Genomic DNA, 16,519 nt, shown 5'->3' on the forward strand with positions numbered 1-16,519 from the left:
TGCTGAAAACTGACCTGCCGTGGCTCGTATACCTGTTTGTCTCTGTTTGATTGATCTTAGGTAATGCTCCATTTAGAGAATCGTCTTCCCCTCCCCTCTCAAAGAGCCTTATTGTGAAAATAAATTAACCCTTTGACTGCGAAAGGCGTACATATACTTTTAACGAATTTTTCTCACTACAACACACATTTGCTGTTGTTACTAAACTGGTATAGCACTGTATTTTATCAGCAATGTCAAGTTTTATTACCTTATTTTTTATTATCTTTTTGTTTCATTCATAAATAAACACCTCGCGCGCTTACATAAACGATGTTCGTGTTTCTGATTGCGACGTTGCGCTCCCGCGCAATGCTGATGGTTTTTTGTTAGAGCGCGCCGCAGTCGCAAGGTTTTAATAACAGTAATAATTGATAAATTAATGATATATACGGCTTAAGCTAAATACACAAAGTGGATTTCGTTGAAAAGCCCGAAAACTTTTAAGACTTTAATTGCGCTTTATATATATTAATTTATGGAAAGTTCCTTTAATCTGTTTATGATGTGTCTTCAGAAATGCCTGAAATGTATCATTTAGTAACATAACAGTTCACTTTCGACAAAGTACGAGAGGGCTTTTAATTTTATTCGAGACTTGTTATGTTAACCGACGACGACTGAATCCAAAATTTTGAACAACAGAATACACATGTTTAGAATAATACATAAAAAATATGAACCCGCACTAACCGGTTTATTAAGGAAAACGAATGAGCGGTTGTCACTAATTGGGACATTCACTTTATCCTCGATAATTCGTACGTTTATTAACACGCATTAATGGGATATACAAAGTACTTCTTTTTTCATACCGTCCTTAGCTTATTTGTATTATAAAATACTGTATGTACAAATCCAAAGCGTGTGCGAAAGTGAATTTCACAGCTCTCGACGCGGGGTCGACGCTTTCGGATTCGGAGAATTTTGTTCGCGACGAAGAGACAGCGCACGAAAATTCGACACGCGTTCCTCAAGGTAACTTAAAATTTGATTTCGGATACCTACATTGTACTCTATATACGTATGTACGTGAGCAATACTTGAGACAAGTCTTTCGTAGCTACGTGATTAGCTCGGGCCCGAATTGGCACACATTCGAAGCTCGGACACTTCCGTCGAAGGACACGTTTTCGCAAGAAACGAACGCTCGCGTGTCTCTCGACGTGCACACCTCCACGTGCAAACGAGTTTCTCTTGCCTCTACTTTGAAATGCAAACGAGGGAGAAGAACACGCTCTAGTGAGGAAAAGAACCTGCACATCACTCTCCCTCTGCCGTCTCTCTTTCTCTTTATACGTTAATACTGCACGACTGCCCGTAAAATCTCCAAGTAACTTTACTCGAAATCCAAGTCGGATTTCACAGACGTCACACATACAGAATTTGACACATTATTATTGCTAATCGCGCGAGGTCGCTCTATCGCGAGAGCGAGCCGTACGGAGCTCACGCTTCGGGAGAGCGAGCGCCTCGTCTCTTTTCTATTCTTGTTTTCTTTTTCACGGACAAGCTAAAGGGCGCGCTACATCGGAAGATCGACTGAGATATATGCGTCGACTATAATTTGATTCTGGTAGCTCCGCTATCACACACTGGATTCTGGGAAGGGCGGTGGACGGTGCCGCCGGGGAATACGCCCGATTATTCGGGAAGAACAGGCTGCGTGTGGAGTTGCGTTCAATCACCTTCCGCAGGCTTTTCCGTCTCCGCAGGCTTTTCCGGGCCAGGGACGCCCTTGCGCGACCGGATGCTCGATCTCTGTATCATGCTGCTCCTCAGGGTCTCGCCGCGCGTGGACGCCCTCATCGAGTTCCGCAGGCTGCTGCGCTCGAAGGACCGGAAGATCGCCACAGGCGGTGCCTCCGCGTCAGCGGCTTTCCTGAGGAAACGATGCGAATGCGATTACGGCGAAATTCGACGGGGGGGCTTAAAGTCGAACTACGTTTGAAAGAGGCAGTAGTCACGCTGGGTCGACAAGCTAACCGAGTCGACATTTGTCGGCCGGTCGCAATTTGTGCCTGTTCTTCGCCGAAACTTTTCCAGCATCTCTACAGATTCTGAATGGAAGTTTCATTTATATAGAAATTCAAGTCCTACTCGGCGTTTCCAAGTAGTAGAAAATGGACAAATTGCCGTGTGTGACGTGTCTCAAGCAAGAAGAGTATCGAGCAAAAAGAGTAAAAGGAAAATCATATTTGAGAGAAGAAGAATGAGTTAACGAGAGGTGTGAAGCTTCACTCGCTTGAAGAAAGTGAGAAAAAAAGGAAACAGCATTCTCGATGCTTACTTGGAGAAGCACGGCATGTCCCACATCTTCTGATCCTTCCCGAAGTCTTCGCCGTCCTGCAAGGTTTGCGGCAAGTCCTTGTCGAGCGTCTCCGGCAGGAACAGCGTCAGGAGGCCGCCCAGGATGCCCATGGTGCCGAGGACCAGCAGTGGCAGAAAGGACGAGACGATGTCCAGGTAAACGACGAAGGGCGCGAGAATGCTGGCGACGTATCCCATGATGTGGATCAAGGCGACCCCCTGCGCCCTCACCACCGTCGGCAGCACCTCGGCCGCGTACTGGAGACCGATGTTGTACGAAATGTTCACCCAGAATCTACCGATTATCGCCAAGGTGGCCGAGTAAATGTCTGAAACAGCCGGCCGAAGGAAGAAGAGCCCACGTGTTATATTACAGATGCATCTTCCAATTGCACTCCGATGACAAGATGAATGAGACGAACTCACTGTTCGTAACCGCGCTGGCCCAGATGCTGAAAATCCCGGAGATAACCATGGTGCCGCAGGCCAACCATCTCCTGCCCCAGCGGTCGAGAACGAGGGTGAGGAACGTGTCGGCGGGTAGTTCGGTCGCCGCCGCGATGGTGAACGTCATGAAGACATCGAGCCCGAGATTATTCACGTTTCTTACGTGACCGTCGAATACCAACGATATCGCCATCCTGCGCCGGGTGTCAATACGTGTCAAGGACTTTACTTTACACAGCATTTCGCACAGTCATCGCGAATATTCTCATGCTTTTTTTTTTTCTCTCGACACGATTCGATTTTTTTACACGAGTTTTTTACTCGTTGTGCGATGTGGCGATACTCACCAGATAAAAATGAGGAGGATCGTGATGTTTCGCAGACGCGGGCTCCTGAAGAGGTCCAGCACGGAGTAGGTTTTGTCCGCCTCCTGCTCCTTGCACACCCTGGCGCAGGTCTCCTGTTTCGCGCGAACGAAGAAAGACAGACAAGTTGTTTGAGCCATGAATCTTTCGCACGACCGGCGAACTCAACGTGTCGAGACTAATCTGAGCGAATCTCGCTAACGGAGGCAAAACGACGGAGGCAAAAACGAGTCTTACACGGAAATGCTGGTACACGTTCTCCGGCACCTTCGTGCCGTTGATGCGTTCGAATTTACCGAGGATCTCGATGGCCTTGTCCACCTGACCCTGGCTGACGAGCCACCTCGCGCTCTCCGGCACCAACCAGGGCGCCGCTACCGCCAGAACTAGAGGGACGGAAATGGTGATGCACGTCATCCTCCAGTCGGCCAGAAAGTACGCGATCCACGGCAAGATGCAGGCGGCGAACGTGAAGAAGAGGGCGATCGACATGTTCGCCACGAAAGTGCGCCACTTTGGTCCCACGTATTCCAATACTGAAAAGAGAGATAAGGACAGATTAGCGGAAGAACGGAGACTTTCTCCTTCATTCATGAATTATCGCAACGAATTTTCGCTCAGTGCGACTAAACTGTCCGTTATTGCCTGGGAAGAACAAGAACCAAGTGGCAAGATCTCTACACTGCGAGAAAAGTGTATGATATTTGGAACTATAATGATATAGTAACTAAATTATAGTCCGAAATATCATATTTATAGTAACTATATGGTGTATTACCATAGTATCGGTAATAACGACAGTAAATACGATATAGGCATGGTATAACCAACCATATAATATTTTTACTAAGAATTATAGCAAGTTAAACTAAAATTATTGTATGGATACAAATATAAAATGGTAGGTAAAGTAACTCTTTTACGTAGTCAATACGTATTACCAGAATATTTGCTAAGTGATGACAGATGTAACTATATGAATATTAAATCTCACTATATTTGTGAATGAGAAATTACCATATATGTGGCAAAAGTAACTAAACAATTATTATTTAAGACAATCATTGACTATATATTTGTGTTTATTCTACTATATTTTGCAGGTTCCACGAACTATAAAAATATCGTTGACGCCAAAATGAACTGTACAATATAGTGAGATTATAATTAATTAAACTATATTTTTCTATCAGTGTAGAGGGGACTTTTACGCGACTAATCGCGTTCAGTTATCTCAAACGAGTTTTGGTATTCATAATTTTCCTGAAACTAGACTATATCGTGGCGGAAAGACTGAGACATCGTTTTTCCTTATCGACTTAGAAAAAAATTACATGAAAATTGTCTTTCTTTCCACAATATTTTCCTGAAACTAGACTATATCATATAGCGGAAAGAGAAAGACATCATTTCCCCTCATCGAGGGGAATTTTCGTCCGGTCCCCATCCGGTTGCGCAAACAATGTTTCCCACGCGCAGAAAAAAAAGAAACAATTCGTTCGTGCAATCGGATTTATTTTCGTCCCGGCGAAACTGAGATCCTTCTCCCCCGCCAAGGAAGCCCCATTGTCCGCTTCCTCGGCTGTCGAAGGCACGACTGTGGAGCGACCGCGGGGCTTGATTAATTAATTTAGCCGGCACGATTCCCGTGATTTGGGCTCGATGAAGACTCGTAATCTCAAGCATCGGCCTGGCAAGCGAGTGTCTCGCCTCGATAGCTCCGACGATCTCGAATTATTCGCGCCGAGGTCGCGGCATCCTGCTCTCTCGCGGCCTCGCGCTCGCCCGCGACCGAAACCGAGGAGCTCGCCGGGGCTTTCCCGTGATTTTAAGTAATGCCCGTTAGCGAGCAGTGCGTAATGACCAGCGCAAACTCCGCTGCTTAAGCGATGATACGGCTGCTCACGGTGTCGCAATAACGGCCGCTTATCATCCCGCACGCTTCCTGTTGCTACGAAGACCGCCGCGGTACGTATCGCAATTAGATCGGTGAACGGTCATTTTTCCACTCGGCACGCTACCATCCACCTGTGAAGCGTAAAATGATCCGATCTTCTGCATATTCAACGACAGAGCCGCAAGGCTACGCTGCGATGGAAACCGATTCATGCTGGAAACTGCAAAGCGCGAGTCGTTCCGTACAAAAAGAAAGAAGAAAAACGCCTGTACCGTTCTCGCACGAGCGACATGCCCGATCGTTGATCTTTCTACGGACACTAATCACCGCGAGGTGGCAAAAACGACAAGAAGAAAAGAAAAGAGAACAAAGAGAGTGTCGGAGAGACACAAGCCTTTCGATAATTCCCCGTTGAAGGAGCGCGAGACAGTACCTGTGCGTAAAGCTAACGATATGTCAGTTGTTGTCACGCGGCCGGAAAGAATGATTGGAGATAATATCGCGCGAGCACCCCCCTCGCCCTTCCCCGCGGGGCAGTTAACGGGGCCCGATGAAATGTCAGCGAATGTGGGGCCAGTCAAACGGAATAATTCCGCCGCAAGCTGCGCGCGCGCTCCCTTCATTTAATTCAATAACGGCATGTGCATATCTCTCTCTCTCTCTCTCTCTCTCTCTCTCTCTCTCTCTCTCTCGCGCGCGCGCGCGCGCGACATTGGCCACACTTCTCAGCGGCGGAAATCGGCGAAACGGAACTGGCGAGACGCGGGTGCAATAACCGTGACTCCGTGAGTCAAAGCCTTCAGGGCGAGCTCGACCTGAAAGCTGAATCCGGAGATCGGAATCGGCCGTGACTCGATCGGATACTCGAAAACTGGCCGGCGGGGCCGACAACACAATCACTCGGACCAGATCGCCGATCTATCGCCAAGGCCGGCGCTCGACAATTGAATTCAACAACCGTTGGTTGTGCAAGGAGGGACCAATTAGGAGCCGCGAGATTAAATCTCCTCGGCGTTTAAATCTCCGCGTCATCGCGATTCCGAGTCTCCGAGTTCTCCGCGCTTTCGTGACGTGCGCGTACGCTCATTGTAACGCGACGGAATAACGCAGGAATCGCGATAGCCGACGGGGTTAAGGTCGATGCGAGACGATACGCTGACGAGGGAACGAGGGGACAATTGCGGCACTCATTGTTTCGCGTCTGAAGGCGAAATATGGGAAGAAGCGTGCCTCGACGTGCGAGTAAGCCGCTAATTAGCGCTCGCTAACGAGCGACACGCGGTGTACGGCGGCCGCAGCAGAAAAGTTGATCGAAAATCGCCGAGACCTGCCGCTCCTGATCGGCGAAGCCATCGATCTGCAATCCTGTTTGACGGCGGCCGCCGTTAGATAACCGATCGCTAATCAAGCGCGCTGATTAATGGTCGACACGACGCTATTGTGTCGCCGATCGCGATCGAGCGAGAGCGGGCTGATCGTGAGTGACAGTAGCAATGCCGGCTCGATATTCGCTTCCCCGGCTCCCCGCCGTTAATTAATTAATTAATTAACGCGCGCGATCGGAGATCGTTGAATGTACTCCCCGCGGGAATAAATCTGCAGAATCCAGCGAATCGAGTATCCGCATACTGGCTCGCGTTAACGAGCAGTCGCTCGCTCGAGATCAACGAGGTCATTGTCACTGGTATTATTCGCGAATGTGGGACCCACGGCGATGATCGATGGCGCGAAGCCGTGGGCCCTGTTCCTTTCGCGGCCCGTTCAGTCTTTTCAATTGCTTCCCGTCGCTTCGGGCGATGGCGAGTCGCGGTCGAACGGGAGATCGTCGCGATGGCGTTCCGATATCGTGGGAGCAAAACGCGAAAAGAAAGCTAGAAACGGTACCTCGTGATTGACGTGCGGCGATTTGAAGAGAGAGAGAGAGAGAGAGGGGGGGGGAGACATTAAATAGAAATTAACATATCGGCCGCTACGGCCGGATCAGCGGTAATCGACGCTCATTAATTTATGTAAAAATCGTAACTGATTATATACAACTAACTTACTTGTAACCGATTTACGTACGAAACGCGACTGATTACGCGCACGATTAACTCACATGCGACCGGTGACGCAAATGACTGCACGTAAAAAATCAAATGTTCAAGCGACAGGTAACGTAGAATCCAAGAAAGGAGCTAGCGAAAATATGCATCGCGATTTGCACTTGTTTACCTTGTGCTTACGTTTAGCGATTCAAGCTTGAGATTCGAGCGTCGAAGCAATCAGGTCAAATTAGCGTGAAAGTCAACGAAAGTTAATTAATAGAGCATCTAAAGCGAACCGACCCAGAGCCGATTGCATTACGCGCAGCCGTGAATACATTGTATACACACCTAATATATACATCATAGTGAAGCAATTATCGAAGGCGAAGCCCACGAAGAATCGGCACAACGCAAACTCCCAGAAACTGCCGGCCAGCACGGTCGCTACGCCGGCCAGGAACCCGGTGACGTTGGCACCCACCAGCGCCGGTATCCTGCCGTACCTGTCGGCGATCCATCCGAAGATCAGGCCGCCGAAGATCGCGCCGACGAAGAAGACGCTCTGGGCCGTGGTGGGCAGCGCGCTGTTCTCGCACACCCATCCCAGCTGCAACGGAGATCTAAGATCGAATAATTTATTTCTCGCGCATCGACATGTGCGATTTCTCGTCACTCGCCGGGTGAGAGCGACCACCCCGGCGAGGGGTGCGCGCTGTAAGTATCTCGTCGCGGGTCCCTTAATCGGCGGAAACGCATTCGCAAAGAGTGGTCCAAACTGGGAAACGCAACATTGCCGTTTGATATTTTTTCATGGTTCAATATTCGTAAATTTGGCTTTTCAACGGTTTTTCATTGTCTACTTATTCAATTTCAAAATTTTATATCTATATTTATTCGTTATCTTCCATTGCTTGAAATTTGAGATCAAATTATTCTGCATTTTCTCTATTTAACTTTTCTCATAACAGATGTCCAGTCTTATCTTAATGAAATAAAATTATGATTTTGGCCGTCGGATGTCGGGTCGGCTATTTTGTATTTGAAAAATTTTTACTTCATATTCGTAAACAGTGTCCACAAAATACCTGGAAAATTTTAACAACATTACTTTATTATTTAAAAAGTCTATTTTCTTTCTGCCAACTTGAGCACTTTTGCGAATTTCAGCTTGCCAGTCAAAGGGTTTATATAAAATTATTAACACGACCATCACCGTTCATCCGAGAAACGGATGACATTCTCACCTAATAATATAAAACAGTCAATTTGTTTATGTGCGAACATTGAAAGAGAAATTATCCTTGTCGCGAGGCACTCGACGAGGCCTCGAAGATCCAACGCGAGGAAAGAGGGATCGACTCTCTCCGAACCAGTTTCGAATGTGACGCTGCCAATTGGCGAGCAGTAGACCGCACGAGTTAACGAATATCGGCTGTTGCTTAATAATTCGATGCCGCAATCGCGTCTGAGAGTTGCAATAAAATGTGTCCTTACATCGCGACATTTCAGCATCCGTTTACACGTGACGTTTTAGCCGCACGTGTTCACGCGGCTTCGAGCCGCGTAACGGCGCGTGCACAGTGAAAACATTTGGCACATTGACAGCGTGCACTCGTTTGCAAAACTCGTTGAACGGGGGGGGGGAGGGGCTCTCCTGGGTATTCGAGTATAAAAAAAAAAGAGAAACAAATCAATCCTACTTATAACACGCAATCTCCCGAAATAATTATCATTTGAGTTCACAGGTGAGAACAATCATTTCTCAGCTGAAGTCGTCAAGCTGCAATTAAAAGAAAATATATAAAGAGCAGCTGCATTCTCCTTCACTGTCCTCAGGTATTCTACCTTCGTCCAGCTTTCTTCGACGCGGCAATAGTCGAGCTAGGTAAGGATCGAACGCCCGTGGCGCAAGCCGTCCTTTTCAAGTAGTCCTCGCAGCTTCTCGCTGCGAGCGCTCAGTCCGTTCAAGTCTATTCAAGTCACGCGATTACTACACACAAGCCCGTAAAGAAGTGACTCACAGTCCAGTGATCATTTGCCTCACTTCTGCCTTCATCGGGAAAAATGTGCTCGGACAGTCTAGCGAACGAGTGAACACCTGTTGCCAGAAGGACTAGCGTCCTTTCGGCCATTAGCCGGACGTCGCGGGGGTCTGGCCGCTTGTTTCCTGCGTGCCTTGCATCCGAGTGACCTTGAGATATCGTAATAACGCGGCGAACGCGCTCGATTGGGAAAATCGCGTGGGCCGGAAGCTTCCTCGCGGTCGAACACTCTCGCTTGACCCTCGCTTCCGTCGGTACGGTCACCTCCACGATTTTCCCTGCCCCCTTACCTCGGTCGCCACGGTCTCATAGGGGATGTCGGTAAAATTAAACTCCCAGCCGTGCGTGCAACCCTTCGTCCGCCAGCTCGGGTCGGCCTCGCGGGTTCCGTTTAACAGCAGCTCCGTGTAATTCACGTCGTACATCTCGCATCTCGAATAGCCGTGCTCGTCGGGCGGTATCGCCAACGCGATCCTGAAAGACAAACAGGGCTAAAAATGTCTATACGGGCTCGAGCGGGGTATAATAGGAAGAAAAAAAGTTCCCGATAAGAGATAAACAGAATGTGTGTATGTGTATATACATAAATAAATAAAAATATACGTATACATACGCGCACATATATTTATTTATTTATTTATAATTGAAGAGATATCCGCTTATATGTGCGCTTATTTATTTATAAGTAAGGGGCTATCCGTAAATAAATAAATGTCAAGCATCGACTCGATAAATGTCAAGGGGAGGGAGCATCCCGACGGGAAATCGAAAAATGCAGACGCAAACGGGCAATTAAGACCAAGCGTGCTGCATGATAAAGATCTTCAATTATCTTCGCTTAATAACGCACGCAATCTGACCTTTACGCAAGACTTACGCGCTCGAGCTCGGACGCCGATTCGATACCGCATTGCAATACACGTACGACATTTTTCATCCTCGATACGCGCGCACGAACGTGCACTTCGCGCACATTCTGACGAGTCGGTAACTGCGATTGAGTATTTAGTTACGGTGTCGGATCGTGCAAACCCGCGATTTCTGTCTTGCAGAAGAGTCTCCGTCAAGAGAAGAAAAACAAACTTAAACATACATTTCAGCACGTACGATTCATAAGCGTCGATAGTGATTTTCCGATTTAATTCTGTCGGGGCGAATTTGAAGGCGCGTAAACGATAATTTTCGAATCTCACGTCGATCATTGTCTGTGCGAAAAGTTTAATATGTGCGTTTACGCAGTTGCAATAGCGCGAAATTATTTCCTTCATCGGCGTCCTGCTTAAAGCTGGACTCATATCGTCCGTCGACAGACGGCGACAGACCCACGTCAATCTCTTCCGTCTAATTTTTTTGATAAATATGGTTAAGCTGAGACGATGATGCGTACCGTAAATACTCCAACGGAAAGGCATCGAAGAATGTTTTGACGGAGAATTGACGGAGTTTTGCCGTCGACTAGACAGTGTGAATCCAGCCTAAATTTGCGACTTCTTCGCAGGCAGAAGCGGCTCTGCGAGGAGGAAGGATAAACTTATGATTATATTATATTTCGGCACTTGGGACATCGACATCGTCAGTGCGATTTATTGGCTTGATCTCGCGGGATTTGAAGGTACGTCTATGACAATTCTCAAATTTTCCAACTGGCGACGCGAATGATTATCGTTCCGGGAAATGCATTTATGTACATTTCCGTATCTGAAGTAGCGTGAAATTATTCTCTTTGTCGGCGGCCTGCGTGAGTTTACGATTTATGTATACAGCAGCATCTTCGCGAGGAAGAAAATAGACTTGCGCGTACATTTCAAAAGCGTATGATTCATAAGCGTCAATATTTTCTAATCGTAAATGTCGATTTCCTAATCTATCTTTATCTTTATGAGGTAAATATCAAGGTACGTGTTTATGATAATTTTCGAATTCTGCAATTGGCGACGCGCAAACAACTGCCGATACGAAAAGTCCGATATATACATTTTTACATACATTTACGTATCTTTATCGAAAACGTTATCGCAATTGCCAACGTCTCGAGAAAATTTACGACTTTTCTCTCTGTGAGATTGAGGCGTACATTTCGTCGCTCTGAGACGTCGAAAATCTGATCCTTGGCTTGGTCCCGCGAGGCGAATTTCAAGATTTACCGAATTCTCGAATTTCGCGATCGAACAATTCCCGCGAGGAGCTCGAGAGTGTACTTGTCGTTTGTGACTTTCACACAATATCTGAGATAGCGGGAAATTATTTTCCTTATATCTTCTGCGTGCCATGTCTGAGCGAGCGCGATAGCATCTTTCAAATAACTCCTGCGCATATTGTCCCGTCGCTGCTGCTGTGGTAATCGTACAATTATACAGAGTATAGTGTAGAGAGAAAGAGAGAGAGAGAGAGAGAGAGAGAGAGAGAGAGAGAGAGAGAGAGAGAGAGAGAGAGAGAAATACCCATCGCAGTGTCACATCCTATACAAGGTATCCGTTTCTTGTCGCTTACGTGCAATCAGCGTGGCGTTAGCGCGACGTTATGTCGAAAGGTTTACACGAGTATTTTTCACGTTCACGCTCTCATTGCTCATACGAAGGTTTCGAGCAAATTCATTATTCATTATCCACGAATACTCGCAGCCGGTCTACGGGCGGCCGAACGCGCAGCTGAGCGTGCACCGAGACACGGGATATATTTATCAGTGGCCGAATAATTATCCGCGATAGTACAGGATAATGCATTCACGCGAGCGCGGCGAAATTCCGTCCGCGGCCGTCGCGATCGAGACGATCTCTCGCCGGCGAATGTCGCGAAGCGTCCGCGCGGGATGGAAAACACGGCCCGGTAGAAAATTTCGCGCGAGCGCGCTCAGCACGACGACGCACATTCACGCGAGAAAATCTTTAACGACATTGCAGCGCTAAGCTAATTAGAATCATTAATGCCCTGTGTCAGAGTCGCTAAGTATGAGTGTTTTTACAGCGGCCTCGTCGAAGCGACGATTGATCCGCCGCGGAAGAGACGGCGGATCGCCCCGCAGAGTTGCTGTCAGATAAAAGCTGCGACAGATCGCCGATACGACGACGACGATCTAAAAACGCATTGTTCCTTACATTTTACTCAGGCCTCCCCGAAAGAGCCGGTATCAACCGGTCGTTTATTTGCCATTGCGCTGACGTCAGAGACTATTAACCTGAACGCGATTACTAATCTCGTTCGCGGGCCTCGTCGAACCGAAGCGCAATCGAATCGCAGCCGCGCGCAAGGCCTCGTCGCGTCGCGTTTTCGTACTTTCGCCGGCGCTGGCCGGCGCGCTAATCTCTCTTCTCCCGCGGCTTTCTAGATTCCAGCCGTTTCTCGCGGACACGAAAAATCGCGATGATCCCGTCCCGCCGCCGCGGCCACGACGAGGACGGTGTGAAAAACGTCGGCGAGGATCGACTGGTCGAGAATAGCAGCTTCGTAAGCGCACACCGCTTGGCCGTGTCGTTTCATTTTTTATCGAAACACACGCGAAGTATACAGTCCGTGCCGAGTGGATCGTTAGAATAGATCGTTAGGAACGCTCCTCTGTGAGTCATTAGCGTTGTTGGTTACGTCGTTGCTCTGCCGCGATTAGATTTGCATATTTAAAATGGTGGCGCTGAAAAGTGTAAATCGTACGAGAGCGAAACATGCCGCATCGGTGCCGCCGCTTTTGCGTTTGCGTTTAATTTGTACCGCGGTTACCGACGGTACGGTGCGGCTCTGCTACGTCTGATGCATCGTTGAAGGAGATTTCCATTTGAAGGGTCGCGCCAAATAGTTTTGCCTCCGCTAAGATCTCAATGAGATTTTAGAACGGAATGCTCGGTTTTCCGCCGGAATGGCTCTCTTCCGCTTTCCGGGGAAGAGGAATATTCAAAATGCCTTTTCATTTGGGAGCTCGTTGACATTGAAGGTAACAATGTGCAGAAATTACCGTATATAGCTGAAACATAGATAGATATATTGGTGCAAGACTTTGGAATTGAACGCCTTATAGATTTTTTTTTTTTCAAAAGAAGGTCCTAAAGACTACGCACAAAACGACGTTTCAAGTGGGAGTAAGGAAGTGCTCCTTCTCTTTCCTTTTTCTCTGTCATCACCATTTTCGCCTCGGAGAGCAATGAGTCTTCACTGCGTCGATGTCTTGAAAATGAGCTCATCTTCGTATGAGCGAAATTGAAGATCTCTGGGGGAAGAGAAAGCAGCCTCGAAAATTTTAAGTTTGCTCACTGTTTGTTTTCTACACCTTTTTAGCTGTAACGAGCTGGGGAAAGGACTTCCGAGATTCGTCGAAGCAGAACTCGGAGAATGGCTATTCTTGCCACGAAGGACTCTCTTCTCAGCTTGGTGCCGGTTAATCGACGGATAATCAAAAGTTGCAATTTTCAGCGCGCGCTCGTCGCGTGACACTTGACGTCGCCGCGCCGCGCCGGCGCGAAGTGTCCTAACCGGACTGTCTGGGAGGAACACAACAGACCGTCGTGAATCACCGCTTCTGGGTATTCCGGTTAATTGGAATGTTAAGGATTTATTCCACTCTCAAACGCGCTCTTAAAGCGGAATAACCGACGCGAGCGTGATTAAAGGTGCAATCGCGACGGTCGTCGCGAAACTCTCTCGGGCCGCCGACGCGGCGATCCTTGACTGATCGTTTCATCGTCCTTCGGCTTCCGCGCGCTGCTCGCCTTTCGAGACGGTCGGCAGAAGGGAAAAAGTATAAGTATCCATGAGAACGCAATCGCAATCGTGTGTGTGCCGCGACGTGAAGAGACGACGACGTGTCACGCGCGCGCGCGCGCGATCCCTTTTGTACATCCTGCTTTGCCGCGTCTCGCATTCTTTTTCCTTTTTTTTTTTTTTGCGCGACGGCAGATCTCCTCATTGAGCTATAATGCACGTCGCGTTCCATTGTCGGCACCACCTACGTATATTTGTACAGTTGCGTCACACAGAGCCCGTTTAGTCTGCGTTAAAGTTGCCGTACAGAGTTATCGCTCGAAGTTGTCGGCCGGTCGCGCCGCGATGTTTGCGCCGCGCTTAGAGAGACGCGAGCTATTCTTTTGTATAGATTGATGTATCTTATCAGAACTGTGCTCGCGCGTGAATTACTCGCGATCGCGCCGTGATCTCCGTAAGAAGCGGGCAGATTAACACGAGGAATCGGCCTAGATATTCAGCGACTTCCGAGCAATGAGGAAAGACAGTGGAAACGGCGCGATAACGATACGCAGAATCGCGTGAAACGGCGAAGTTCTGATCGTACTTTCGATCTTGCACTTGCTGACGCTAAAGATAAAATCCTCAGCATCCCTAAGTGGCAGAAAATGGCAGAAAGTTTGCCACCGTTAAGTGTTCTCAGGTGGACTCTTCGATAAGACTGCGGGTTAACCGTGACAACAAGTGTATCAACAAGATTGATTGATATAGGAAGTAATAAATTAGCGTTAAATAAAGCATCGAGAACGAAAGCGGGATAAAAATTTCGACTCGGAAGACTTGAGAGCATTTGATTAACGTCAAGTGGGGTATTGACGTCGAGAGTAGAATCGAAATTCGAACTCGGGACAAAGATTTAGTTTGTATAGAATTTGTATAGAAGATTTAGTTTGTATCGATATGATAGATATGATATGATGTGATATGATATGATATGATATGATAGATTTATATAGAGTTACTCACTTAGCCCTAAATAGCAGAGACTCGCAATCTTGTAGGTTCTCACGAGGAGCCCTCGTGAGCCCGGGTTAAGTAGGCTAAAGTATGAAATTAGTGTTAAATGGAATATTGAGCTCAAAATCCCGACTCCATCTTCAGGCTACGTGAGCCTACTCCTAGTCGTGTTCAATCCACAGCTTTGTCGAGAGGTTCTCTCTCGAGAACTCACAGGTGGCAAATGGTGCGTTTTCCGCCATTTTGAAGGACTTTCGTTTCTATGCAAACTCAATCCCCCTCCAGGATCTCTCTAGATGTCGGTCGAAAATAGAGCGCCGAAATTTCGAGCCGGTCACCCACGATCGGCTCTTCGGCTGCGCTCAATGTCGCGCGGGGTTACCTTCGGAAAATACGACCGCGCGCGCGGTTGATATCCGGAAGAGACGGGTCGCGGATTTCCGGACATGTCCGCGCGCGAGAAGTCTACTTCATTCTTTTTCTGCCTCGTTTTTTTTTCCTTCGCTCGCGTCCTACCTTTCCGCGACCGTGAGGTTCTCCAGTTCCGGTACGCGGCACCAATGCTGCTCCGGCACGAGGGTGATGAAGATCTGTGAGAAGTACACCCAGGCGACGAAGAAGGCGAACGGGATCATCATGATGAACAGGATCCTCTGGTAGGTGCCGAACTCACCGACATGCGGCAGCAGCTCGTCAAAGTCCATGTCCTTGGGCTGCTCTTGAGCCTCCTGCTGGCCGTCGCTCGGTCGGTGACCATTGCGCCGGGTCTTGACGCATTTCTCGCTGGGCACGGGGAAGCCCTCGGACGACGAGTCCCGGCAAGAGACCGAGAGGTCGTCGGGGCTCGTGTCCTTGGAGCCCAGGTCGCCCCCGTTGGCCGACGTGGAGAACTTCTCCTGCGGCGGCATCTCGCCGGCGATTCGGATCCCGGAGGTGGCTCCTCCGAGTGCTAAGGACGGCACCGCTTTCCTCGCGTCGCTGCAACCGCTGCAACTCGGCTCCAGCCTTCGGGATGGATGCTGGACGACGGCGCGAAATCCTCGATGGCCGTCCAGCGACGACTAACGGAACGGACACGAGAGAACCGCGCTCTTGGACCTCGAGGACCTTCTCCTCGCCGAGGGCCCGCTACGTCCCGGAGAACATAACGGAGGGACTCTGGTCGTCTCGAGCGCGATCAGCGGGCGCGCGCGCGCGCGCGCGCGCTCTCCTACGTACCGCGACGGCTCGTCGAGGCTGCGATCGGCCGGTCAAGCGGTCGGCATATCGCTCTACGGCGAAGTCCTCCGCGGCCGAGTGAGAGAGTCGAGGTTGGCCGGCGCGAGATGATCAATCGGCGGGAAGAAGGGAAAAGAAAAGACGAGAGCGGGCTAATCCTGAGACGAGAGACCACGACTGGAACGGTCTGTCCCGTGGCCGGCTATATAGGCATCGACCGTGGGGTATGCCCCCCTCTTTCTCTCTCACTCACTCTCCTTCTCTGTCTCCTCGCTGAACACAATTCAATGTTCTCCGAGTGGCATTGAACGCACCACGGATCACATCGATCGCCCCCGTCGTTGCCGCTCGAACCACCGCCGGCGGCCGGTGCGCACGTACGGGGTATCCCCCCGGTGCCGTCGCCGCCGCTGCCTGCAGCCCCGCTGGATATTTTGGGATATCGATTGGACATCCGGCGCGTAATATATCCGCGGAAAGTTCATCCACTTG

General features: G+C 49.0%; 1 protein-coding gene across 1 annotated transcript; it reads right to left on the reverse strand.

Annotated features, from left to right (window-relative positions):
- Window positions 1–783: 783 nt before the first annotated feature.
- On the reverse strand, window positions 784–16,050 carry LOC105181733 (organic cation transporter protein). The gene is made up of 8 exons (XM_011138704.3): window positions 15,326–16,050; window positions 9,418–9,601; window positions 7,434–7,692; window positions 3,399–3,697; window positions 3,144–3,256; window positions 2,776–2,990; window positions 2,330–2,678; window positions 784–1,921 (listed from the first exon to the last, which is right to left on the reverse strand). The coding sequence occupies exons 1-8, from the start codon at window positions 15,715–15,717 to the stop codon at window positions 1,720–1,722; spliced, it is 2,013 nt and encodes a 670-aa protein (XP_011137006.1). The 5' UTR covers window positions 15,718–16,050; the 3' UTR covers window positions 784–1,719.
- Window positions 16,051–16,519: the final 469 nt, after the last annotated feature.

This window comes from Harpegnathos saltator, unplaced genomic scaffold (genome assembly GCF_003227715.2).
Source record: "Harpegnathos saltator strain DR-91 unplaced genomic scaffold, Hsal_v8.6 scaffold626, whole genome shotgun sequence".
Taxonomy (NCBI): domain Eukaryota; kingdom Metazoa; phylum Arthropoda; class Insecta; order Hymenoptera; family Formicidae; genus Harpegnathos; species Harpegnathos saltator.

Coding starts and splice junctions, on each gene's coding strand:
- LOC105181733 (XM_011138704.3), bottom strand. CDS start 15,717: ATGCCGCCGCAGGAGAAGTTCTCCACGTCGGCCAACGGGGGCGACCTG. Junction 3,698..7,433: donor CACTATGATGTATATATTAG/GTGTGTATACAA, acceptor CTCTCTTTTCAG/TATTGGAATACGTGGGACCA. Junction 2,991..3,143: donor ATCCTCCTCATTTTTATCTG/GTGAGTATCGCC, acceptor CACCCGGCGCAG/GATGGCGATATCGTTGGTAT.